General features: G+C 35.0%; 4 protein-coding genes across 13 annotated transcripts; 1 reads left to right on the forward strand and 3 right to left on the reverse strand.

Annotated features, from left to right (window-relative positions):
- Positions 1–155: 155 nt before the first annotated feature.
- LOC122533876 (early growth response protein 1-like) lies at positions 156–2828 on the reverse strand. Its single transcript, XM_043663991.1, has 2 exons — positions 2084–2828; positions 156–993 (listed from the first exon to the last, which is right to left on the reverse strand). Exons 1-2 carry the CDS (start codon positions 2826–2828, stop codon positions 737–739), a joined length of 1002 nt encoding a protein of 333 aa, XP_043519926.1. The 3' UTR covers positions 156–736.
- Positions 2829–10445: 7617 nt separating this feature from the next.
- Positions 10446–15559, reverse strand: LOC122533879 (zinc finger protein 761-like). 4 transcript variants are annotated; one of them, XM_043664004.1, is made up of 6 exons: positions 15008–15203; positions 14770–14927; positions 14538–14680; positions 13700–14463; positions 13311–13620; positions 10446–12959 (listed from the first exon to the last, which is right to left on the reverse strand). In XM_043664004.1, the coding sequence occupies exons 1-6, from the start codon at positions 15100–15102 to the stop codon at positions 12951–12953; spliced, it is 1479 nt and encodes a 492-aa protein (XP_043519939.1). In that variant the 5' UTR covers positions 15103–15203; the 3' UTR covers positions 10446–12950. The 4 variants fall into 4 exon arrangements, with proteins under 4 accessions (XP_043519939.1, XP_043519937.1, XP_043519938.1 ...); XM_043664002.1 differs by lacking the exon at positions 10446–12959 and adding an exon at positions 15489–15559 and having other exon boundaries at positions 13005–13620; positions 15008–15136; XM_043664003.1 differs by lacking the exon at positions 10446–12959 and having other exon boundaries at positions 13005–13620; positions 14538–14677.
- A 63-nt stretch (positions 15560–15622) lies between these two features.
- LOC122533878 lies at positions 15623–18645 on the reverse strand. Of its 5 annotated transcripts, XM_043664000.1 has the most exons (9): positions 17840–18245; positions 17481–17778; positions 17233–17386; positions 17007–17149; positions 16699–16919; positions 16238–16625; positions 15943–16164; positions 15800–15876; positions 15623–15714 (listed from the first exon to the last, which is right to left on the reverse strand). In XM_043664000.1, exons 1-9 carry the CDS (start codon positions 17924–17926, stop codon positions 15697–15699), a joined length of 1608 nt encoding a protein of 535 aa, XP_043519935.1. In that variant the 5' UTR covers positions 17927–18245; the 3' UTR covers positions 15623–15696. The 5 variants fall into 5 exon arrangements, with proteins under 5 accessions (XP_043519935.1, XP_043519934.1, XP_043519933.1 ...); XM_043663999.1 differs by lacking the exon at positions 17840–18245 and adding an exon at positions 18512–18645 and having other exon boundaries at positions 15631–15876; XM_043663998.1 differs by lacking the exon at positions 17840–18245 and adding an exon at positions 18365–18446 and having other exon boundaries at positions 15631–15876.
- Positions 18646–18680: 35 nt separating this feature from the next.
- Positions 18681–23712, forward strand: LOC122533877 (poly [ADP-ribose] polymerase tankyrase). Of its 3 annotated transcripts, XM_043663992.1 has the most exons (12): positions 18681–18873; positions 19449–19651; positions 19733–20058; positions 20149–20402; positions 20480–20813; positions 20921–21051; positions 21129–21357; positions 21440–21825; positions 21891–22343; positions 22424–22947; positions 23035–23384; positions 23472–23712. In XM_043663992.1, the coding sequence occupies exons 1-12, from the start codon at positions 18681–18683 to the stop codon at positions 23710–23712; spliced, it is 3624 nt and encodes a 1207-aa protein (XP_043519927.1). The 3 variants fall into 3 exon arrangements, with proteins under 3 accessions (XP_043519927.1, XP_043519928.1, XP_043519929.1); XM_043663993.1 differs by lacking the exon at positions 21891–22343; XM_043663994.1 differs by lacking the exons at positions 20480–20813; positions 20921–21051.
- Positions 23713–23952: the final 240 nt, after the last annotated feature.

Genomic DNA, 23952 nt, shown 5'->3' on the forward strand with positions numbered 1-23952 from the left:
ATCCAAGTTTTAGGTGTGGATCTTTCTTAAAATTGAAGTATTAAAATCAATTGAAAATCTCTTCGCTGTCACTTGAATATTCATTAAATTATTACAAATCAAACTGATCGAAGGAAAGGTGAGGTAAAGATCTGATAGAAACAACAACAAAATCAAGAATTGTCAACAGTAGGAATAACAATTTATTCATTTAAATATATAGTACAAATAATTCGAGTTTCTTTTGTGGAAAATTTTGTATTGCATTTAAATTCGACTAGATTCAATACGTCATTGTTATTATTTGTTATATTCTCATATAAAAAGCCATAGTATCAAAAATACGGTAGAAAAATTTTCTGGAAAACCTTTGCTAACACTTACGACCCTTCAAAAACAACGAAGGATCACTCTATCAAGGCAACAATCGTTACTTCACGTTAATATAACATCTAACTATATCTAATATATTATCTAATATGTCATCTAATGTAACAACTAGTATAACAAACGTTACTTTACGTCAATACATATTTACTGCCATGATCATCGAGTTCTGACATTTTGATAATCAGAGCAATAAATATATAATAATCATTATATACATAGTCTCTGTATAGCGTACGAATCTTTAGTTTCAGATCAATATTCATTAAAAAAGAGAAAAAAAATAATAATAATCTCAGTCGCTATGTATTCAAAATAAAATAGAAAATCGATCGCGATTTCGTCGTTAGAAATTTCATGTACATATGTGTCACATTTGAAAGTTGTAAGGTGAAAATGGATGTTGACCGAATATTCCCAGCGTGGTCGCCGACAGTCTGTAAGGATCTCGGTTTTCGTGCGTCCTCATGTGTTTCTTCAAATGATCCTTCCTACCGAATCGTTTCCCACAAACGAAACACGCGTGCGGGCGTATCCCTGTATGAATCCTTTTGTGCCTGGTTAATTCCTCGTTCCTCGTGAACGTCTTGCCGCAACCTTCAAAGTCACACTTGAACGGTCTTTCTCCTGTAAACAGAAAAAAATATTCCGCCTTAGACATTTTCTATTCACGAATATTCAAGATCGAAAGATTATTAAGTGCTGGCCTTTGAAAATAATTTACCTTCGAAGGTGACGAAATGGAGAATTTTTTATTTATCATACGTTTCGCAAGGATTCGTTTCATTGAAGAATAATTTCCTTGTGAAATAATTCTCCAAATTATACAGTGTTATATTAAATTAAATGTTATTTATTAAATTAAATTTAGCGAGCATCGTTAATATAGAAGAGTAATTCTTTAAATTATACAATATTTATTGAACTGAATTAGTGAATATCAATGAAGTGATTTATATATATTAATAATAATAGTATAATATTAGTAATATTAATAGCGATTTATATCATTAATAATAATGTTAATAATGATTTATATCACTTTAATAAATATTAATAAATATTGTACTGAATAATTCGTACTCTTGCAATAATTCTTTCTTTAAATTATTCAGCATTTATATAAATTAAATTTATATAAATGCTGAATATAATGTAAGTTATTATATAATGTAAATTATATAATATTATACAAATTAAATTATTTAATACTATATAATGTAAATTATATAATTAATAATTAATATTATACAAATTAAATTATTTAATATTTATATAAGTTAAATTAATTAATTAAAGTGTTCGAAATTCCACCTTGGAATTATTTATTTATGTAAATTAAATTACTCAATGTTCGAGGACGCAAAACGCTCGAAGTCTCGGTATGTTGCAAGTAAATCGACATCCAATATTTATGTAAATTAAATTACTCAATGTTCGAGGACGCAAAACGCTCGAAGTCTCGGTATGTTGCAAGTAAATCGACATCTCGATAATTTAGAACGGTCGAGAAACGAGACTCCAAATGCCTTCGTAACGTCGAAAGGTCGAGAGTTCAAAAATTCCGGCCGGCGGAATCGAACCGTTTGGAAAGATTCAAAAATTCCGGATACCGGCCCGTTTCGAGTCAGCTCGTAGATCGATTGTTTACACACACACACACACACACACACACACACTGTCGAAGACAAGAGTCGTATCAGAAGGTGAAACTCACCGGTGTGTATTCTGACGTGTCCCTTCAGCTGCCCGTTATTGCTGAACGCGACGTCGCAGTGCTCGCACCGGAACTTCTTCGGCCGTTGTTTTTTCAATTGCTTCGCGACCGCGTCTTGTCGGTGCAGCATTTCCACCGCTTGCTCCATTACCATCGGTGTGTACAAACTGTGCGGCATCGACGTTACTGAACTCTGACCGGGCGTGCTAGCCACACGATTCAACACGCGATCCATCATCGACGAGTGAAAGACACATTGCGGAACGTTCAGTCCCAAAAGACAGTCCTGTTGATACGTCGAGTGGACAACGGAGCCATCGTTGTCAACGACGAAACCGGTGATAAGAGGAATACTCAAAGTGGACGGAGGTATTGAGCGATACGAGCCTCCTAAACGAGGAAACAACTCCGAATCCCTGTTCCTCGCTGAGGTAGGCTCTTGGTCCTTGGTGGCTCTCGATCTTTCTATTCCAGCTTCAACGGAAGACTGTCTACTAGCTCGCTTGTGTTGCCGATGACCATTGTGTGTAGTCACAGAAGAGGCTGATCTGTCAGTGTTATTGATACTGATAATTTCGTCATTGGAATCAGAGTTCGAGTTACGAAAATTCGTGTTTCCCTGATTGACGAAAGATCTTTCAAATCTTTTTGCTACATCATGTTCCGCGTCAAAATCCTCTGGTTCGCTCACAGGCTCAGACACGCTCCACGGACGAAACAGCCTCACGTCGCCTTTGTTGTACATTGTTCCAATCGTGTGGGAGGAAGTTCGTCCTGTCCTGACGAATTCTGTCGACGTGAGACTCGTTGAAATTTTTTGGAGCTTCCCACGTGGACTCCGGGAGACAAAACGGCGCGTGTGTGCGCGCACGCGGATTCAAGTTACTGGAGACACGACTGAGTCTAAGAGGAGACTGCTCAATCCGACAAAGTTCACCCCATGGTTATATAGGAACGGTGTGCGCCCACCCTCGATCTCCGATTGGATCGTTTCATCTGTGGAACCGTGGCTCGTCAGTTTCTGGCCGGCAGAACGAGGGAAGAAGGGAAGGTCAGAAGTAGGTTTTCGAAGGGGCCGGTCGAGGGCTATGACAAGCAGCCCCTTCGTTCGAGCCCGGTAGGCGTAATCGCGAGCCTCTTGCCCCTTTTGTCGCAGCGGCGGGGACCACCGATTCATTCTTCGGACTAGGGAGGAGTGAAAGAAGAAAAAGAAAGACAGAGAAATTGCGCGAGCGCGGGGAACTGACAGGGGTTGAAACCTCTCACTGGTCCTCCCTGCGTGCCCTCTAGCTAGCGCGAGCCTCCCGATTTTCAGATCGCGATTTTTATACATTAAGTTATATTCTATTTTAAATTATATGACATTTTATTTTAAATTACACGATATTTTTATATATTAAGTTATATTATACATAAAAATAATATTTTTATATTTTTATACTTTTATACTTTTATACTTTTATATTTTTACATTTTTATATTTTTATATTTTTACACTTTCATATTTCTATATTCGCGATTAATTTTCCACTTACAATCGTCGTGTTAATACATTCACAGTGTGAGGGCGAAAAACTATACAAATCCAATCTATTGTTGACAAAGAAACAAAATACGCGTAAAATCCACCCAAGTCGTTCCTTTTGGCATTCAACGTCGAATCTGAATTTCACTCGAAACAGAAGATCGCTAATTACTCGACGTCCAGTGGAGAATAAAGAAGAGAATTCGAAAGTTTGGACGTNTCGAATGACCGAAGTGACTGAAAATTCAAGAATTAAGAATTTGAGAATTTCGAAACCTCGAAGTTCCGAGCAAGAGGATTCGCAATGTTTCAGATTAAAAGTTCCCAACGTCTCGCGCGATCTCCCTCCCTCTAAAATTATTCTTCGACGTCGAACCCTGAATCGCGCGTACGCGCGACGAACGCGAAACGGTAAACTGTTTGCACGTCCGATCGGATCGAACCGGCGACGAGGCACTTTAAAACACAATGAAACAGGACACTCGGATCCGATGCCGTGACGGCCGTGTCCTCTGTGAGATGTCATTCTGCCGAAGGTACGAGGGTGGAGCTCCGCGAATGCGCGCCGTTGATTTATTGTAACACTCGAGGTTAAGCTTCCCTTCGCTAGAACGACCAACGAACCCTCCCCGCCGCCAATTTTCCCTCCGACTCTGTTCGTCCGTCTCTGTTGCTCCTGTCGAATTTTCGATACCCTTCTGTTCGAAACGACACTCGTACAAAACTGGCCCCCCTCGGTGACTGATACCGAGAACTCCCCTTTTGCGGGGCTCGTCGATAACTTTCCGCGCCCGTTTCGCCGCCAATCGTTCCGCTTACACCACGTTTACACGATTGTACGTTAACATATCGATTGCTGTGCTTGCGAGATTTTTACATACACGAGAAACTGACGAAAGAAACGAGCATGATGTTGTTTTGGAAGTTCGAATGATGAATTTTTTTTGATGTAGCGGTTATCGACGTACGAACGATCGTGTGAATTCATGAAGTTTTCATTACATTTACTTTGAAATTGATTGATTTTTAGGTACTATCGTTTAACAGTTATCAATTATAATGGTAAAAAATTATGTTATACTGAGCTACGTTATTTTCGCATTGCGATTATTTATCTACGAATAGTGTTGAGCTATGAAATTTCCGTTATATTTACTTCAAAATTAATTTGCACGATAAATTGTTTACCCGGAACGATAGTCGATACCTGAGCAATAACAATAAAGATATAAATATTTTACAGTTACCGTGTTATGTTATTTTTATATTACCTTGCGTTCAGTCAAAGTGACAGCCTGAGCTAAGGTTAATTAATACCAGTTTATGGAGTTCGACACTGAGATAGAACAGGCGAAAGATTGCCTCGAATAAAGTAGATCTGTTTCGAAATAAAAATGAGTGCAGAAGAGTTTCAATATCTTATTTGAAAAATAAATTATTTATTATAAATAGTAATATTAAAAAGTAAATTATTCTATAAATTATTATATTACAATATTTACAATTATTATTATATATAAATATATATTATAATTGTCGTATTCTAATATTATAATAGTATATTATAATAGTCTTCTTTCTATCGTGACATAGAATCTTCATTCGGATTTATACCAAAAAAAATTGTTGTATTTCTTCTTTTGTATTATCATTTGAAACTCATGTTTGATTATACATATAATAATTTACGAAATATTATAATACTAAAATATATTTTGTTAATTACTACATACATAATCAAATAATCAAAATAATGTAAAATAAAAGATAGTAATTTTTTGTACATATAAGTAGATATAGCTATGCGTCGGAATGTTCCTAAAGTCAAATAAGAGACACTTTCATTTTAAACAAATTAGTTACTTTTCAAATACGCAATTGACATCGTCTGAGATGAAATAACAGAGCGAATAAATTAAAAATTTTATTTGATCAAATAAATAGAAGGCCTTATTAAATTTGTATTATTATATTATTATTATTATTATTATTATTTCGTGGAAGAGAATTAAATATTATTAAGTATTATTATATTATTATTTCATGGAAGACAATTAAATATTTCTATTAATAATTTACAAAAATGATAGATTGTAGAGTGGAATATATATATATATATATATATATATATTATTACACGTTACTGTGACTAGCGTACTTGAAAACAAATCACGCATACGAATAGGTAAATATTTAACTGACACCAGAGTCAAACTTTTTTCGCGTCTTTTAACTTTAATATCCTATTTCAGATAACTCTTTCCAACTATCGTTTGTGTAGTTTCAAATTGACACAATTTTATTATACTTTTCTCAGAATTCGCCTCTATATTCACAGAGAAGAAGAAATCTCCTCTTAATAATTGTAATTATTTACCGTTAAACAATATCCCATGAATAATATTTCTGGCTGATGATCGGATGAAAAAATAAAATTCAAAATTCGTAGAAACAATAATTAGATGGAATTACAATGAAATTACGATTGATTTGTTGTTTCAACTAATAAAATTTTTACCTGTCACGATGAGGTTCAAACTGAATAATAAAAAACGAAAAGCGAAAACGAGGCTGCTTTGGCAATCTGATATAATTTGAACAACAGTACGATTTAGTTTCGCTTCGAAATTCTTTTTTTCTTTTTTCTTTTTTTTTTGCGCAAAAGCAAATTCCAAAGAAACGCGTTCGAAAAAAGGAAAACTCCCAATGCTCTATATTCCAGGCCTTTTTCGCTAACATAAGAAAACGCGAGTGTTCTGTCGCGATTTTGATGGATCGAATTTCCTAAGAATCCCTCGATCCGTCTTATTTTCCAACCTGAATGTCATAACAACGACTTCTAGTCGAGCGAGAAGGCCGCCAAAATCATTTTGTCGAAAAATTTGTCCTCGACTTCCGTTCTGATCTGATTCTGATCGATTAACTTGCCCTTTTCTTCCAACGATGCTGTCTTATCTCGCGGCAATTGTATTTTGTTGTAAATATATTTCCATCGAGAGACATCAACATTTTTACAATGCGAAGAATCTGAGAAAATTATTATTGCATTCATAGGGATTGTTTGACTTGCAAAAGAGTACTATGTTGTGTTTAATTGTATAATAAATTATTTGATCCTTAAAGTCCTCGGAAATGGACTTTAATGTTAAAATTCTAATATTATAACTAGACATTCCTCTGTAACTAGATATTATACTTTATTATATTATATTTCTTATACCTTATATCTTATGCATTTTTCAAGTTTTGAAGTTTGCAAAAATTCGTATAAATTGTATGTAAAAATCCGCGATCTAACGTATATTTATTTATATTTTCAGTATCCTTATAAATTCGTTAAGAAGATTTGACTAGTTAGATCAGTTAGATCTAAAAAAAAATTTTGTCAACACGAGTCGGTCGATCATGACACATATTTGCTCGCAAATTCTTACTTTTATTATTCTTACAAACACGTACGTAACGTCTTTCTTCATAACAAAGAGCTCTTGTAACGACAATTTTTTTCGTGGCTTTTAATGGTCTATGGAATATTTTTGCTAAAATTTTCAGTTAAAAACAATATATTTATACCGTCCACTATTAATTTTCACATTTTATACATTATACATAGTAAAACTAAAAGCAAAAGACATTTATTTTGCATTTTTTATTTTATTATATTTTGAAATTATTCGGCTTCGAGTCAATAGAAATTTCGTCTTTCTGACCTGACCTAATGAACGTATATATACATTTTTTTTCATTCGATTTTGCGATTAGATTGAATAATAAGTTTGAAAAAGTCGATCACTCGATAAACGTAAAAAGAAAAAAAAACTTGCATCATGCGACGACCGCCTCGTCAGATCTACTTGTACCGCTGTCACAAACACGTGACTGATCGATCTGCATGGAATTTTTTCCCAGTTTTTCGAAACTGCAATTTTTCCCCTAAAAAAAAAAAAAGGAGAAAAAAAACATGTTTCTGAGGTCGAGTGGTGGACGTGAACGGCGCGTGAACGATTAAAATTGACCGATTATCCATTCGAACGTCGTCGAACAATGTGAGAGTAAATTTTTGACCAGCCACGATGACCATCGATCATCTGTGCTATTTTGTTCTAGATTTGTACCTTCAGATCAATGAATATGTAATAATATAAATGTAAAAATATATAATATTATAAAAGCTACAATGAAATGAAACATATACAGTGAAGAATATGTATAACGATGAAAAATTGGCGACATTTTCTTTAAAAATTCACTTGGTCTCTTTTTTTCAGTCCTTAATATCACGATTTTTTTGTTTCTATTCAGAAAAGTTTTTATCTTTATCCTGTCCCGAGAAAAGACTTCAATCAAAGGTTACGCATCGACTTTTCTGCACAGAAAAGCTTGGACTTCGCTGTGTCGTAATAAGCTAGGCTGACTACTAAATCACTGGAGCAAATTCTACTGAGAGACATACCTTCGTTACAACGTTCGGAATTTCTACGCTTAAATATACAATAAACAGTCTACCTGTCCCAAATGACCCATCAGTAACGCGATTAGAGCTCAAATATTTATCGCAATAAGATTCAAAAGTGCGTTGTCCCAAGATAGTTGCGCGTACTTGCTCTTTCATCGGGAGAAATTGCCGCCCCGGCAAGGGAACATAGAACAAAAGAAGGAGAGAGAATAGGAAGGACAGAGGCGGTATAAATCATTGACGGCTACCAAACGGTGAATCCCGTTGAATTTATTCACGTGGAAGGGACATAATCAAATTTTGGGCCGCCATGCAAGGGGCGGCGACTTTGCGGTTGTGCACACTTTCGAAGCTTTTCTGTTCCACTAAGGAGGGTGGGACCGGTTCGAGGGCTATTATGGGGCTTGCCACGGGGCTTCACCCCTCGGTGAAGGGCAACCAAGCGTGTAGCGAGCCGAGGATTGCACACGTCGTGACGCTTTGCCGTGTGAATCTCGCCAAATCACGATCTCTCTGCCGGATTTCTCTTATTTTTGTTAATCTTGATCCTTTCTCAGTTCCTTTCTTATTTCACGTACAAAAATCTCTATCGATGCTCTATTCTTGCTCGTATTTTAAATTCGCTTCGCAATGCTGCAGTGTTTAGTGTCACAATTACAAGTCTGCCAAAGTTCTGCAAACTTTCTAATCTTTGTAAGTGACCGAATCTCAAATTTGTAAGCGCTGTAACAGCAAATGTTCTAATTTCAAGCAGTTATAAGCAATTACAAGTTTTAAATTCCAAGTATTGTAATCATAAGCCTTGCAATGGTAAGTGTTACAATTGGAAGTCTCCCAATTTTAAATATTGTAAGCTCTTCAATTTTGCAAGCTTCCTAATCTCAAATACTGCAATTTTCAGCAAGTGCAAATCTTCTAATTTCAAGCACTGCAATTACAAGTTTTAAATTCCAAGTATTGCAATCACAAGCTTCCTAATCTCAAATACTGCAATTTTCAGCAAGTGCAAATCTTCTAATTTCAAGCACTGCAATTACAAGTTTTAAGTTCCAAGTATTGCAATCACAAGCCTTGCAATGTTAAGCGTTACAATTGCAAGTCACCCAATCTTATTACAATTCTTCAAGCTTCCTAATCGTGAAGATCCCAATCTCAAATGTTACAATTTTAAACGTTACAATTATAAACCTTTCAATCTGAAACACTTACAAGCAATTAAATTCTGAGTATAGCAATCACAAGCCTTGCAATGTTAAGTGTTGCAAGTCTCCCAACTTTAAATATTACAATTTTGCCATCTCTCCAATCTCAAATAATCTCCAATCTGTAACCGCGACTTTCTCAACCTAAAACGGCTGTAACACATTGTCGTTGTTGTCAATACCAATCATTCAATTTGTAATTATTCAACACGCCGACTTCTCCCACGTAACAGAGTCAAACAACGGATATCCGCCAAGTCCCCAGAAGCCTCACCGTCGATCCTCTTTGATCGTGGTCGCGATTTATCTCGTCAGCCATTAATCAAAAGGGCTAGCAACTTCCACGCGAGTGACTCCCTCATTGAAGAGAGAGGATAGATGAATCCTATAATAAAAGATCGTTCTGCCAGATGGCCCGTGCCCGCAACTCCGTCATCCCTGTCTCCTCTTTTCATTCTTGCCCTCTTCCACGACTTTTCTTCTCCTCCATCCATATTGCAACCGTGGTGCGACGTCTTTGACGATTTTTCATCTTAAAAACGTGCGCGTACGCACGTTCTGCGGTTTCACAGTAAGCCTCCTCCACTCACAAAATATTGCAATAAATATGATTTCTGTCTTGTAAATTCTTCTGGAGTCTTGTTTCTATCGTTGTCTCGTAGTCTCCTCATTTCGAACTTGCTAGTTTTCTGTAATTTAATATTAAATGTTGTAGGTTGGCGCATATGAAATAACATTTCTTCGAAAGTTGACTTTATTAATTATCGATCACATTAAAGGGGAAGAAATTTGCTATAATATCGGTGTGTGTATTGAGATCTATAATAAAATAATATCTATGGTAAAAATATCAATTGTTGCAGCATTTTTCTTATATGAGTTTGTGATATAAATAATAGAATTATATAGATATAATATTTATATTATAGGAAGCATCCTGAGAAACATATATTTGATATTTGGAAAATTTTTTAAAGCATAAATTGAATTAAGTTTCCGAATTGATAATTCTTATAACATGAGGTTTATTAGTTGGGAAATTGTATTAAATCAACTAGAAATTGAAAAATTTTACATCCATCGTTCTAATAATTGAAAACGAGTTCGATTCAATTATTATGAGAATTATACTATATATGAAAAAAAAAAAAAAGAAATAGTAATTTTAAAATCCTAAAGTGTATAAGTCCATCTATTTTATTTTATCCTTTTATTTTGTACAAGAGATTTATCTCGTGATTCAGAATTCATAATACATTTGTTCGAATAACAAAATTTGGAAAAAAGACAATGGGGAAAACATTGTGAGTATCACCAAAATACCATGTTCTAATACATAGTCACAGAAAATATTGTAAGTCTCACCAAATTACCATGTTCTAATACATACAGTCACAAAAAACATTGTATCACCAAATTACCATGTTCTAATACATACATTATTATATTCCGACACATGTGTACATTCTACTTAAAATAATACATTTAAAATAAAAATAAAAATGATATGTTTAAAGTAAAAATAAAAATGACATATTTTCACTTTCTGGGAATAAACAGAAGTAGCACCTGCAAATTTAATTAAATAATAATTTCTTTCTTCCTCTTGAAAAATTTGGTGCTCGGCACTTGCGATGTCTTCTACAAGAACACATGAATTAATTATTGATCGCGAAAGAAAAAAAACATCGTGATTGTTAAAAATGAAAAAAAGAAAAAAAAAAAAAAGAAACGAAGAGGAACAGCTGCGTTGCCTTCACGTCGGCACTTTGATGCCGTATAGACGACGTCCATTGAATAATCGGGGAACAGCACCCCCGACGGTGAATACCGTTCACCACGACGCTAGTGTGAATTAGCATGTTTGATGGCCGAGCAAGAATATTCGCTCAACGAAACGTGGCGTGTAAATTTAACAGCGGGACATCGCTTTCAACAACGTTTGGGGAAATAGAACCGCGTGGAAATCCACGAAAACACGCGGCGAATCGATCGTCATGCCGATAATTTGGAATTTCGCGGCGGAGGAAGCGGAAAATTTACGAACGAGATCAAGCTGAAATTAATGCCAGAGATATTATTTTCATTTTCTGTAAAATTAGAATCGCTCGACTTCAATCTCTGAATTTGATAATCTTCCGTGAATTCCAAATTTTCACACATTTAGCAACGCCCCTCGATTGAGTTTCGCGTCTATTTTAACTCGCCAAGGTTGATTCATTCAGTACATTCGTTAGCAATATTTGGGAGAGTCCTTATTTTCAAATGCCGTTAAAATGAAAGTGATAGACGAGAGACAAAATTTTCCTTCCGACATTAATTAGTTAAATAAGATTCGCGGTTCTTTTGCGAAAGAAGATTCTAATGCTTATCAACGAAATACTATATACAACGTATTTTGATATCTCGACGTATTTTGGGCTAGGAACAGATTAAAATGTATTTCGTGCCTTCTTTTCTACGTATAAGATCCTAGTCGGTCACGGGAAATCACGCGATTTGTCACGCGAGAACGCTCGGCATCCTCAATTTTCACGGAACTATTGGCTAGACGTGCACACAGGCACGGTTTACCATTTAGCTACCGTGGAAAACCATAGCGAATTTATAGAGTGCTTTCCTTTATCTCGATGATATCTGGCCGGTTGTCGTCCCGTATTATGCCAATGACAGAGCGTTACTAAATACTTGAACATATATCTCTACCCTTGATACGAATTAAAATATATTCGTGCTCGCTTTTCCATTGTTAATTCGCGTACAATTGATTTATTTAAAAATCCACGTGATTTGCTCACAACTCATTTGATATGCAAGATAACAGTAATAATAATTAGTAACAAGATGACATTTCTTCATTTTTAAGAATTGCCACTAGTGTCTACGAGATACAACGAACAAAAACTCGTAATTCTCGCTACGTTCGAACGATCTCTCTCTTGTCGCGAATTACAATTCACAACTTCCTCGACGAAGAGAGACGCGAGCTGCATTACCAGGAACTAGCGAACAGTATATGCGAGTACACGACAGGAGAAAAGTCAAAGGTTGACAATAGGGGAACACGAGCCACGCCCAAGTGCCGGTGATCGTGCGCGACAAAACGATCCGATTTTGCTCGGGACGCGAAGAAAACAGCGGCGGCTGTTTGAAGAGAGGTAGCAAGGTGTTAGCCCGGGTACAAGCAGCTCTCCTTTTTCCACGAGTAAATTTGACGTTAGCCAAATAAACACATTGAGGCCGGCTACGTTTGAAGTGGTTCCCGTTGACAGCATAACCGTGAACATCGAAGCGATTGTTCCGTTATGGATAGTCGGCTCCCTTTCAAGATCGGCTCGTTTGCCCTCGTTTTCCTTCTCCCTTTTCCTCCTCCGCCGTTCCACCGTCATTGCCAATGACTGTTGAACGTACCTTCTGGAAAGATCAGGATCATTCTATCACGCGTTCCATCAGCCTCGAGCGCAAGGAGCCGCTTCAAAGAAAACCGCTTGCTATTATTTTCATTTTTCGGTCAATCTTTCCGATCATTCCAAGAGGAGTTCACTGTCATCGATAATAACGTTCGTCTTCTACACTTGTCGAGATCCGTAGTCTTGCTTCGTCTGCTTTACAGACGAAAGATTTTTTTTTTTCTTTTTTTTTTGTAAACAAAAGTTGTCACCGTGTTCTAACTATGTTTATTCGTTACGGCCACTGAAATAAAATCGAATTGATTATTCGAAAAAAAAGAAACGGAAGTTACTACTTAAGCATTTACTAGTCCTTCGTAAACATACATAATGTTTTTACTCTGCCACGTTATTGACTGTGAATACCAATTAGATAAAAACAGTTGTACGAAAATTTCCAAGAAATCTAAACCAATATAATATTTCCATAAATATGGCAAAAATACGTGAATGTGACAAATACTCGATTTCTAACACAGCCAGAAAACAAAATTAAACTACATTAGATTGAAGATTACTTCAATTGTAATCTATAATTGTGAGTTCTTAAATGTATTTCTAAGTTAGTTCTGTTAATAAAAGGTTTGGAACATACGGGACAAGAGTGTTCACGGGGCGGGTGGTACTTTAAGTGTTCGTCGAGGTGTTTGCTCGTTTTAAAGCGTCTTTTACAGATATTGCATTTACGTCTCTCCTCATCTGCCTCCAAATGAGTTCTAGTATGTATGTCAACTTCGCCAACGTTGTCGAACTCCATTGAACATACTCTACAACTGAACTTTACAGCTCGAAGAATACCTATTTGGCTACCAGTTAACGAACTAGGCATCGGAAATATATTGTTGGTACTCTCACCAATGCTGCATCTCAGTCCTTCTTTCTTTTTGTGAGAATTCGTATGATTTCTATTAAAATATTCTCGCATTAGAATTTATAAAAAAATATAGTATTTTACTGATATACTTTTATGATCAGAGATACTACCTGTAGGCTTGTTCATTTCTAAATGTAATGTTACAACTAACACACCGATAATCTTGTCGGGGTGAGACTTGTTGCGTCAGAGATGGCGCAGTTACTTGGAGAACCGTATTTTGCAATTTTATAGTAGGATGGACGATTAGATAGTGCTGTCTTACATCTTCTTTAAGCTCAAACGTTTCTGTACACTGATGACACTTATACGGATGCAATGGATCGGTACTGACGTGTAATCTTATGTGTTTATCATAAGTCATTTGCGAACTACATTCAGTTTGGCACATATCACATATGAAATGAGTTTTAGTATGAAGACAGAGAGATTGCGAAGATGAAAAATTCTTGTGACATATAGTACAAATATTTTTCTCATCTTGATTATCACTTTTCTTCATTATGTAATATTTATCGCAGTATTCGCACTGAAATGCTGGTTTTGAATCATAAATCGACTTCTTTAACTTACATCCACCTTTTGCACAAATTGCTTTTCTATTAATTTTTTCTAAAGACTGGTTGCTTTGACCTGTATTATTCGTATTATCTAAGAATTGTTGATTTCTTTCTATTAGTTGGGTTAGCAACTGGAGTTTCTTTGACCTTGGGCATGGCTTCCCATATATTTTGTCTACTTGTATCGTTAAACGATATAACTTCTTTCCTGTTATCACTTTTTGAGATTCATGTTTTATATTATTAGCAGATTCGTTCAATGATGTTTCATGATCAGATATATCCATTTTATCTTCTCCATAAATTTTATCAACCTGAAATATCATGTTTCTTTAATATACGCTTAACAAAAATAAATGAAATTTCAGAAGATAATAAAATTATTTACATTTTCTACTAATTGAGTACAAGGACTTTGCAATGAAACCACCAGACTATGAGAATCGCTATCCAATCTTTTCTGCTTCACTGGTGTTGCCAATGATTCAGTTTGAAGCACATCTTCAGCTTTACGTTTTCTTTGGTTTTCTTCTATTAATGAAAAATATTTTTATTATTTAGTATTTGAAATCTATTGAAATCTATTGAATTTGAATTAAAAAATTGCACTATTTTTGCACCTTCCACTTTGTTAAAAATAGTTGGGGCAGCATTAGGAATTAGCTCCTTTGAATCAGTAAAACATGATTTATCAAAGTGCAATTCGCAGAGGTAAAATGGCTTATCATTTTCAATATTTTCACTTATTTGGCAATTTTTGATCCATTCGTTCCTTCGGCTAAAAGCATTAAATAATGGACATAAATATTAATACAAATTACTGGGTCACACCCAAATTATAAACATATTATAACTCACTCTGCTTCTTTAGGAAAACAAAAGAGTGAAATATCTTTTCCGTCGATTTTCGTGCTTTCATTTGAAAGACAACCGTGAGCTTTGCAGGTTAACATTGTATTAATAAAAAGAAAAAACGACAACGATATCCTTAAACAGTCACAGTCTTTTATAAAATAAGTTTGTATAAACAAAATTACGTACGAACGAATCCTAACCTAACCTAAAATATTTTTATGAATGGCATTCGAGGTGAAAAATTGATAAAAAATACGATAAGTGCTGTATAAAAAACAAAAAACAATTGCATTTAAAGTGAGGTAGCTACACTACACGATATACACCGATAAAAAAATTTAGATGAATGAATAGAATTTAACCAATCACGTTTTTCTTTTGCCACTTGGCATGTCGCGTACACCACTTGGTTATCTTTTTACATATGCATACAGGGTTACACGAATCTATCTAAAAAAGGAAATCTATAGAGATTAATATATACCTTGTAATAGACAGAAATTGTATTCTTATCTTAGGTATTCTAGGCAGTGTTGGAATTGTTATTAACCAAGAAACATGTAAGGAAAGCAAACTGTTACGAAAATAGAATTTTTATTAATTTAATTTAACAGTGTACATATATTATGCAACAAATACATTGTTTTCAATTACGTTGGAGTTTAATTTTTATCAAATTGCATGACATCCTTCTAATGTGGGACCTTCAACTAAGATTTGAACAAAGGAAATTACAAGATATGTAATCTGACAAAAAAAATCAAAAATATTTTTAATTGCAGCATCTATATTTACCGTTCGTGCGTCTGGAGATTGAATATTAGATTTCTTTGGTGTGATATTTCTTCTATTCGGACTAGATGTTGTATTACCTTAAAAAATAGTAAGCTTTTGTGCTTAGTTACTAACAGCTTTTTTTTGAGGACATTGTTACAAACCTTTATATGGAGAATATATCTTTGTATTATTAATGGAGAATAATCTGGAATATGTTGGTGAAACTTTGATTTTATTAGGTGAACACTTTTTGTATATTAATTGTTTTTGGGAAGATATCCAGCTCGATGTGATGTCCTCTATGCTATCATTAAATTGATATCTTGTTGAATTTCTAAATGAATTGTTACGTTTGTACCTTTTAAACAAGTGTTTATATCTCCCTAAAAATAATTTAGAAATAAAAATAAATAAAGTTAAAAGGTTTCTTACTGATCCAGTGGAAAATAGTATAACCTTCTTCTGAAAAGACCAATATCATTTCTGATATCTTTTCTTCGTGTATATATGTAGCAGATAAATTAAGTTTTGGTGAATTTAGAATTGTTTCTAGACCTGTAAAGTTTAACAGATCTTCATCTAATGTGTAATCTACAGTTTTCTTTTGTAAGCTACATTGTACATTGTTTAAATTATCAGAAATTTGTTCCATAAGTTCTTCAGATATTTCTTTTATAGATTTAATTCTCTTACAATATTGAATTATTTTTTGATCGCAATTGGAGAAATCTGGTAGCTTGTGAATTTTCAAATAGTATTTCATTTGTTTCAGTATTTGATTGAATTTCATTAACAGAATAGAAAACACTAAACATCCATTCATATATAATCCATCATTAACAAGCTTTAAATTAAATTACAAATTATTTACATGATTTTTTATCGTAATATGATATATCTTAATTTTTATATTTTACCTGAATGTAATTTTTACATTTTACCTGAATATTACCAGTTAAATAGAATGACCATGTTCTACTATTTATTTTTGGAAGATTTCTCCCATCAAGAATTTTATGATTTACACATAAAACTAGAATTAAATTATGTAACGTGCTACTAAGAGTTTTTAATTTATTTAGTTTTGAGTTTTTTTGGCTTAAAAACTTAATATTTTGCTCAATACTTTCCTTCCATGCTGCAAATATTTATAAATTCAGATATATAATTTAGTTTTAAAATTGAATTGTTATCAGTACAAAATGTTATTATATCAAATACAAACAATTTATAATTTCAGTATCATCTGTGTCTATTAATCGTTTTGCAATTAATGAATTAACTGGAAACGTAGCCACTAACTTCTCTAAATTGTTTCTTGTTTCAAAGATAGCAGTCTGTACTTTTAGTAAATCAACAGATATATACCTAAAAAAAATTAAGTTTTTATTTAACACACAAATGTGCATTAAATAAATGTTTTTGAAATATAAAATATAAATATATTTTACCATATGTACTCTTTAAAGGATTTTAAACTTATTTTTGTATTTTCATAAAATATAGAAATGATATGATTTTTTTCAATATTTTTCAATGTAAGATATGTTTCAGTTATGTTCTTAGTGTCACCAATATTAGGAAACTGTAATAATTTCGTTTGACCTACAAAAAATTAATTACTAATGTATTACCAAACATTACATGATCATTACATGAACATTACATAATTCGTTTTAAGAAAAAAAATTTAATTTACATGCTCTAGTAATATAAGCTCTTAGGCTAATTTCTGATATTTTCCACATAAGAATTAAAACTTTTTTTCCTCCTGCTTGTAGCAGATGAGACATAAGTATTGGTGGGAAATTGATATCTGAATTTTTATTTGCCAAAGTTTCTAAGTATTCTTTTATCTCTGCACGGTATCTTTTCTCATCTGTCTTATTTAGAATTGGCCATATAACCAATTTTTGGAAACGTTTTTCATTATGCACAGATAACAGATAATGAGAAACGTGAATAAAACCTGCAGTGTTTGGTTTATCAAACATTCCCTGCAAATCATATTATACTAGTAATAGAGCTAATAAATTGGTTTTATTTCAATCATAATACCTTTTTAAAGTATTTTGTACATTCATAAGATGCAGGTACAATTTGCATAAGTAAAAACACATTTTTATAGAATGATTCATTAATCATGTTGTAATATTTCCTTACAATATTACATTACACTTAATTACATTACTTTATGATGTACTGATTGTTATAACAGATTAAATATACACAAGACTACTCAAAGGACATATAAAAAAAAAATATTTATATACAAAATATGAATTCTTATATATACACATATTGTCAGTTAGCTTATCAGGAAAGTGACACAAGAAAAGTATTGCTCAATTATTCAACAATAAACAAATTCTTTCTCTTTTATAAAATTAAGTTACATACATTTGAGCTGTAACATTTTCATTAAAAAATACACAACTTTATAAAATAATTACTATGTCTCCATTCTAAAAACCAACCATTTTTCTACTTTACATAAAGAAAAGACAAAACTCAAGACTATATTATTCAAGCTCTTATACAGTTACTACTACAACAATAAAATATACAAAGGAGAAATATTACATTTTTAAACATTGCAAGCAGCTTCAGAAATACATCATTATGGACAAAACATGTTCAATTTCATAATGCATTATCGAAGTATCTCTCAGATGTTACATTCAGAACACTCGAGGCTCTTCCTTGTATCCAAGTAAAATTATTTCGTACCATAATACCATGGGACTTTTAAAAAATGACACTTCTGGATGTAAGGCGGCGCCACTAGATTGTACCATAGCAACTCATCTCGGTGTCGTCGTGAAAGCTTTCAACACTATGAGCCACACACAGTGAGGTGTATCTGTCGCGGACAGTGGCGTGAAAATGGCGGTGTAAAATGGCAGGACGTAGATCGACGTTGACAAATGCCGATTCCCTGTCGGGATCTGGAAACACCGATCCTCTGAGGGAATTGTTCGAAGCATGTAAGACCGGAGACCTCGCGAGGGTGAAGGCGTTGGTTACACCGAAGACGGTCAATGCTCGAGACACTGCCGGACGCAAGTCCACCCCCCTGCATTTTGCAGCTGGTAAGCATTATTTTTGCACCAGCTTTCTTCATTCTCTCGCGTTAATAAAATTCGCTACGTAATTTGCTGTTTTCCTCGAGCTGTAGCCTACGATTGAAACCGTAGGAGTTCCGTTGTCACGTCGCAAACTCGGAATAATTCGAATACTTGGCTTTCAATGTTGTCATTTTATCGTTCGAATAATTATCATTTAAAATCGAGTTTCATTCATAACGAAAGTGTAGCGTGCCTCTCGGCATGGAAGAACCGGAGTAATTATTGCCAGATATAAATTCATATCTTCCGTATTTTGCAACAGAAAAGCATAACTTTTACACCGGGGTTTCTTATCTTTCCACGTTGATAACATCCGATATATAATTTAAACTTTACCTTGTCACAGCGCTTGGAAACGTAGAATTCTGTTGTGAATATAAAGTAATTGGAACACTTAACTTGCGATCTGTTATCAAATTTTATTAATTTGAATAATGATCTTTTGTGAAGTCAAATATATTTATAACGACAGAGGAAAAAGATAACTATTGTTATTAACATCATGTTTCTCATGCGCATTTTTTATTTCCAATGTGCAGGTTATGGTAGAATAGAAGTAGTGGAATTCTTACTATCTGCTGGAGCATCCATTCAAGCACGTGATGATGGAGGTCTACATCCCTTGCATAACGCTTGCTCCTTTGGACATTGTGATGTTGTAAGACTTCTCTTAGAAGCAGGAGCTAATCCAAACACTAGAGACAACTGGAATTATACTCCTTTACATGAAGCTGCAATTAAAGTATGATTTAACTTAACTTAACAATTTTCATTTAATTTCAAGATATTTTAAGTGAATTTAATGTAATAATTATTCTAACAGGGTAAAATAGATGTGTGTATTGCTCTGCTACAACATGGAGCAGATGCTAATATAAGAAATACAGAAGGAAAAACAGCATTAGAATTGGCAGATCCTGCGACTAAACCAGTATTAACAGGAGAATATAAAAAGGATGAATTGTTAGAAGCGGCAAGATCTGGAAATGAGGAACGTCTTTTACAACTTCTGAATCCCTTAAATGTAAACTGCCATGCAAGTGATGGCAGAAGATCCACTCCACTGCATTTAGCTGCTGGATACAATAGGTCAAGACTGGTGCAAATTTTGTTACAAAATGGTGCAGATGTGCATGCAAAGGATAAAGGGTGAATTTCTTTAACTCTTAACATCATCTGTAAATGCAGTTGTTAAAAATTAGCATTTGAAATAATTGATTTCCAATGATTGTGTTGCAGAGGTCTTGTTCCACTTCACAATGCTTGTTCGTATGGTCACTTCGAAGTGACCGAGGCGCTTCTCAAGCACGGTGCAGCGGTTAATGCCAGCGATTTGTGGGCATTTACTCCACTACACGAAGCTGCTAGCAAATCCAGAGTCGAGGTGTGCTCGTTACTTTTAAGCGAGGGTGCCGATCCGACTCAGTTAAACTGCCACAGTAAAAGCGCCATTGACGTAGCCCCGACATTGGAGTTACAAGAAAGATTGACATGTACGTTTCCTATGTCGATAGTACTCTTCTAGAAAAGCACACAGAACATGATTTTGTTAGATACACTTTAATTGTAGACGAATACAAGGGACACTGCCTCTTGGATGCCTGCAGGCAGGCAGATCTTACTAAATTAAAAAAGTACCTGTCCCAAGAAGTTGTTAACTTTAAACACCCATACACTGGGGATACACCACTGCACTGTGCCGTTGCATCTCCCTATCCCAAGAGAAAACAAGTAATAGAATCTTTAATTAGGAAAAATGCTGCCTTAAATGAGAAAAATAAAGACTTTCTTACACCTCTTCATGTTGCTACTGATCATTCTCATTATGATGCAATGGATGTGCTACTTAGACATAATGCAAAAGTCAATGCTTTAGATGGATTAGGGCAAACTGCACTACACAGGTACCGTGAATTGTCTAGAACATACAAAGTTGTTTTTATTTTTTTTTATTTCACGATGAGAAAATATGTGATTCCCTTACTTAAAAAGAATATTGTTGCATAAACAGGTGTGTTAGAGAAGACAATGTGCAAGCTTGCAGAATATTGTTATCATACAATGTTGATCCATCTATAGTATCACTTCAGGGCTATACTGCAGCACAAGTAGCTGCAGAAAATGTCCTTAAAATATTACAAGGTTCGGAACTAATTCACTACAGATACCAAATACCTTTTCAATCGAAGAATGTTTCTGTTCTCATTTTTGTTTTACAGATCCACCGAGCGGAACAGATGACGCGGAAGCGCAACTATTAGAAGCGAGTAAATCTGGCGATTTAGCGGCAGTAGAAAGGATTTTACGAACAAATCCATTGGCTGTTAATTGTCGAGATTTGGATGGCCGGCATTCCACACCGCTGCATTTTGCAGCGGGATTCAATAGAGTGCCTGTAGTCGAATATTTATTGGCACATGGAGCAGATGTACATGCCAAAGATAAAGGGTTAGTAGTTTGTTATACAGTTTATTACCTAGAATAATTTAAATACAGTAATTAAAGAATATGTTTAATTTTATATATTTAGTGGACTCGTTCCTTTACACAATGCCTGCTCTTATGGTCATTATGAAGTAACGGAATTGTTAGTAAAACATGGTGCATCAGTGAACGTTGCGGATTTATGGAAATTTACTCCACTTCACGAAGCTGCTGCTAAGGGAAAGTACGAAATAGTTCGCCTATTACTGAGACACGGTGCAGATGCCACTAAGAAGAACAGAGACGGAGCAACACCTTTAGATTTAGTAAGAGACGGCGATCAAGATGTAGCCGATTTATTACGAGGGAACAGTGCGCTTTTAGATGCAGCAAAGAAAGGGAATTTAGCGAGAGTACAACGACTCGTTACACAAGACAATATTAATTGTAGGGATGCACAAGGTCGTAATAGTACTCCATTACACTTGGCCGGTAAGTCTCTTAATTGTTCTCTTTCATTGGTTTACATAATCTAACACGCTAATATCTTAATATAGCGGGATACAATAATTTGGAAGTAGCCGAATTTTTGCTTGAACGTGGAGCAGATGTAAATGCTCAGGATAAAGGAGGATTGATACCTTTGCACAATGCTTCGAGTTACGGTCATTTAGATATCGCTGCATTACTCATCAAATATAATACCGTAGTAAACGCTACTGACAAATGGGGCTTTACACCACTTCACGAGGCAGCACAGAAAGGTAGGACACAGCTATGTGCCCTTTTATTGGCTCACGGTGCAGATCCTTTCTCGAAAAACCAAGAAGGACAAACTCCTCTGGATCTAGCTTGCGCTGACGATGTAAGATGCTTATTGCAAGATGCTATGGCTTCACAGCAAGTAGTACCGTCGATACCATCTGGTAATACTGGCGTCGGAGTTGCCATTAACTTAAATAGTAATGGTAATAATACTATTAACAGTAGGCCACCCAGTATCGTTGCGGGTAAATGTATTTCTATGATGTATGTGCAATTACAAATATATTTGTATTTTTCTATATACGTATAATCGAAAATTGTTCAGTTCCAGTTACGCCACCTCCGCCACTTACTCAAGAAACTGTCATTATGCCTTCTGGAACAGCCATGACTTTGTGTGTACCACTTGCCAGACCATCTTCTTGCTTAAGTCCAATGCCGCCATCTGAGACGTGTTCTGAAAGAGATTCCAAAGATTCTAAAGATTCAAACATCACGACTGTAGCTGGTTTTCTTCAGAGCCTTGGTTTAGAACATTTATTAGAGTTGTTCGAACGCGAACAAATTACGTTAGATATATTAGCGGAGATGGGTCACGAAGATTTGAAACAAGTGGGAGTATCTGCGTATGGCTATAGACACAAATTAATTAAAGGCATGGAAAAGCTTTTAAATACAACTGCCGGTACCCCGTGGCAACCGACTATTACACCAGGAACGTTACTAGTAGACTTATTAGCAGAGGATAAAGAATTTCTAGCTGTCGAAGAAGAAATGCAAAGCACCATTAGACAGCATAGAGATAATGGTCATTCTGGTGGAATATTTTCTCGATACAATATAGTTAGGGTAGGTTTGTTATATACAGCATTATAAAATAACTGTTCGAACCACAACTAACAGCTCTAACAACCTATTTACGATTTTCTAAAATAGATACAAAAAGTGCAAAACCGTAAATTATGGGAACGTTACGCGCATAGAAGGCAAGAAGTTGCCGAGGAAGTTGGTGCAGCAGCGCCTTCCTCTCCGAGTACCGGGTCTAGGACCACTCCTGGATCGAGTTTGCCACAGGCGAACGAGAGGATGTTATTTCATGGTAGTCCATTTATTAACGCCATCGTCCAGAAGGGTTTTGATGAACGACACGCGTATATTGGTGGTATGTTCGGCGCTGGAATTTATTTTGCCGAGCACAGTAGTAAAAGTAATCAGTACGTGTATGGAATATGCGGAGGTACTGGTTGTCCTGCTCATAAAGATCGAAGTTGTTACATCTGTCACAGGTAAGCGTATAAAAACGAATGAGTTTTGAATTTGAAACTATTGTTAAATTGTATTTGTTCTTTAAATATTATATACGTCACTTGCAGACATTTATTACTCTGTCGTGTCACACTGGGAAAATCGTTTTTGCAATTCTCCGCGATGAAAATGGCTCACGCACCACCAGGACACCACAGTGTAATGGGTAGACCGTCTCAAGGTGGTTTAGCTTTTCCCGAATATGTTGTCTATAGAGGCGAACAAGCATATCCGGAATACCTTATCACGTACCAAATTGCGAGACCTCAGCAAGAAAGTGGTGGAAATGAAAGTGTCGAAGAACGGTGATCAGAAGAGTCTAGCCCAGCGGCAAGGTTGCGAAGTCTTTGTTGTTGCCAGAGACCTCGAACGTGTAACACTTTGTCTTGAATCTGGTTAAAACAAATTACGATTTCATTTTGGAATCAATTCTTCCATTTTTTATCTTCTTTAGCTGAAGTAGAAAAGGTCATTCGAATGAATCTACAATACAGTGATAGGTGAATTTTATCGATACATAAGTAAATATATATATATATATATATATAT

Source organism: Frieseomelitta varia, unplaced genomic scaffold (genome assembly GCF_011392965.1).
Source record: "Frieseomelitta varia isolate USP_RPSP 00005682 unplaced genomic scaffold, Fvar_1.2 scaffold_558, whole genome shotgun sequence".
Lineage (NCBI taxonomy): Eukaryota > Metazoa > Arthropoda > Insecta > Hymenoptera > Apidae > Frieseomelitta > Frieseomelitta varia.

What these genes read in the sequence shown, in the direction of transcription:
- LOC122533876 (XM_043663991.1), bottom strand. Translation starts at nt 2,828, where the DNA reads ATGTACAACAAAGGCGACGTGAGGCTGTTTCGTCCGTGGAGCGTGTCT. An exon ending in ACACGTCAGAATACACACCG is followed by an intron (nt 994 to 2,083) that starts GTGAGTTTCACC and finishes TTCTGTTTACAG; the next exon opens with GAGAAAGACCGTTCAAGTGT.
- LOC122533879 (XM_043664002.1), bottom strand. Translation starts at nt 15,102, where the DNA reads ATGTTAACCTGCAAAGCTCACGGTTGTCTTTCAAATGAAAGCACGAAA. An exon ending in TATTTTTAACAAAGTGGAAG is followed by an intron (nt 14,681 to 14,769) that starts GTGCAAAAATAG and finishes TTTCATTAATAG; the next exon opens with AAGAAAACCAAAGAAAACGT. An exon ending in AGAAATGAACAAGCCTACAG is followed by an intron (nt 13,621 to 13,699) that starts GTAGTATCTCTG and finishes ATATTTTAATAG; the next exon opens with AAATCATACGAATTCTCACA.
- LOC122533878 (XM_043663995.1), bottom strand. Translation starts at nt 17,926, where the DNA reads ATGATTAATGAATCATTCTATAAAAATGTGTTTTTACTTATGCAAATT. An exon ending in AATGTAAAAATTACATTCAG is followed by an intron (nt 16,626 to 16,698) that starts GTAAAATATAAA and finishes TTTAATTTAAAG; the next exon opens with CTTGTTAATGATGGATTATA. An exon ending in ATTGGTCTTTTCAGAAGAAG is followed by an intron (nt 16,165 to 16,237) that starts GTTATACTATTT and finishes AATTATTTTTAG; the next exon opens with GGAGATATAAACACTTGTTT.
- LOC122533877 (XM_043663992.1), top strand. Translation starts at nt 18,681, where the DNA reads ATGGCAGGACGTAGATCGACGTTGACAAATGCCGATTCCCTGTCGGGA. An exon ending in TGTCCTTAAAATATTACAAG is followed by an intron (nt 21,052 to 21,128) that starts GTTCGGAACTAA and finishes TTTGTTTTACAG; the next exon opens with ATCCACCGAGCGGAACAGAT. An exon ending in GTACATGCCAAAGATAAAGG is followed by an intron (nt 21,358 to 21,439) that starts GTTAGTAGTTTG and finishes TTATATATTTAG; the next exon opens with TGGACTCGTTCCTTTACACA.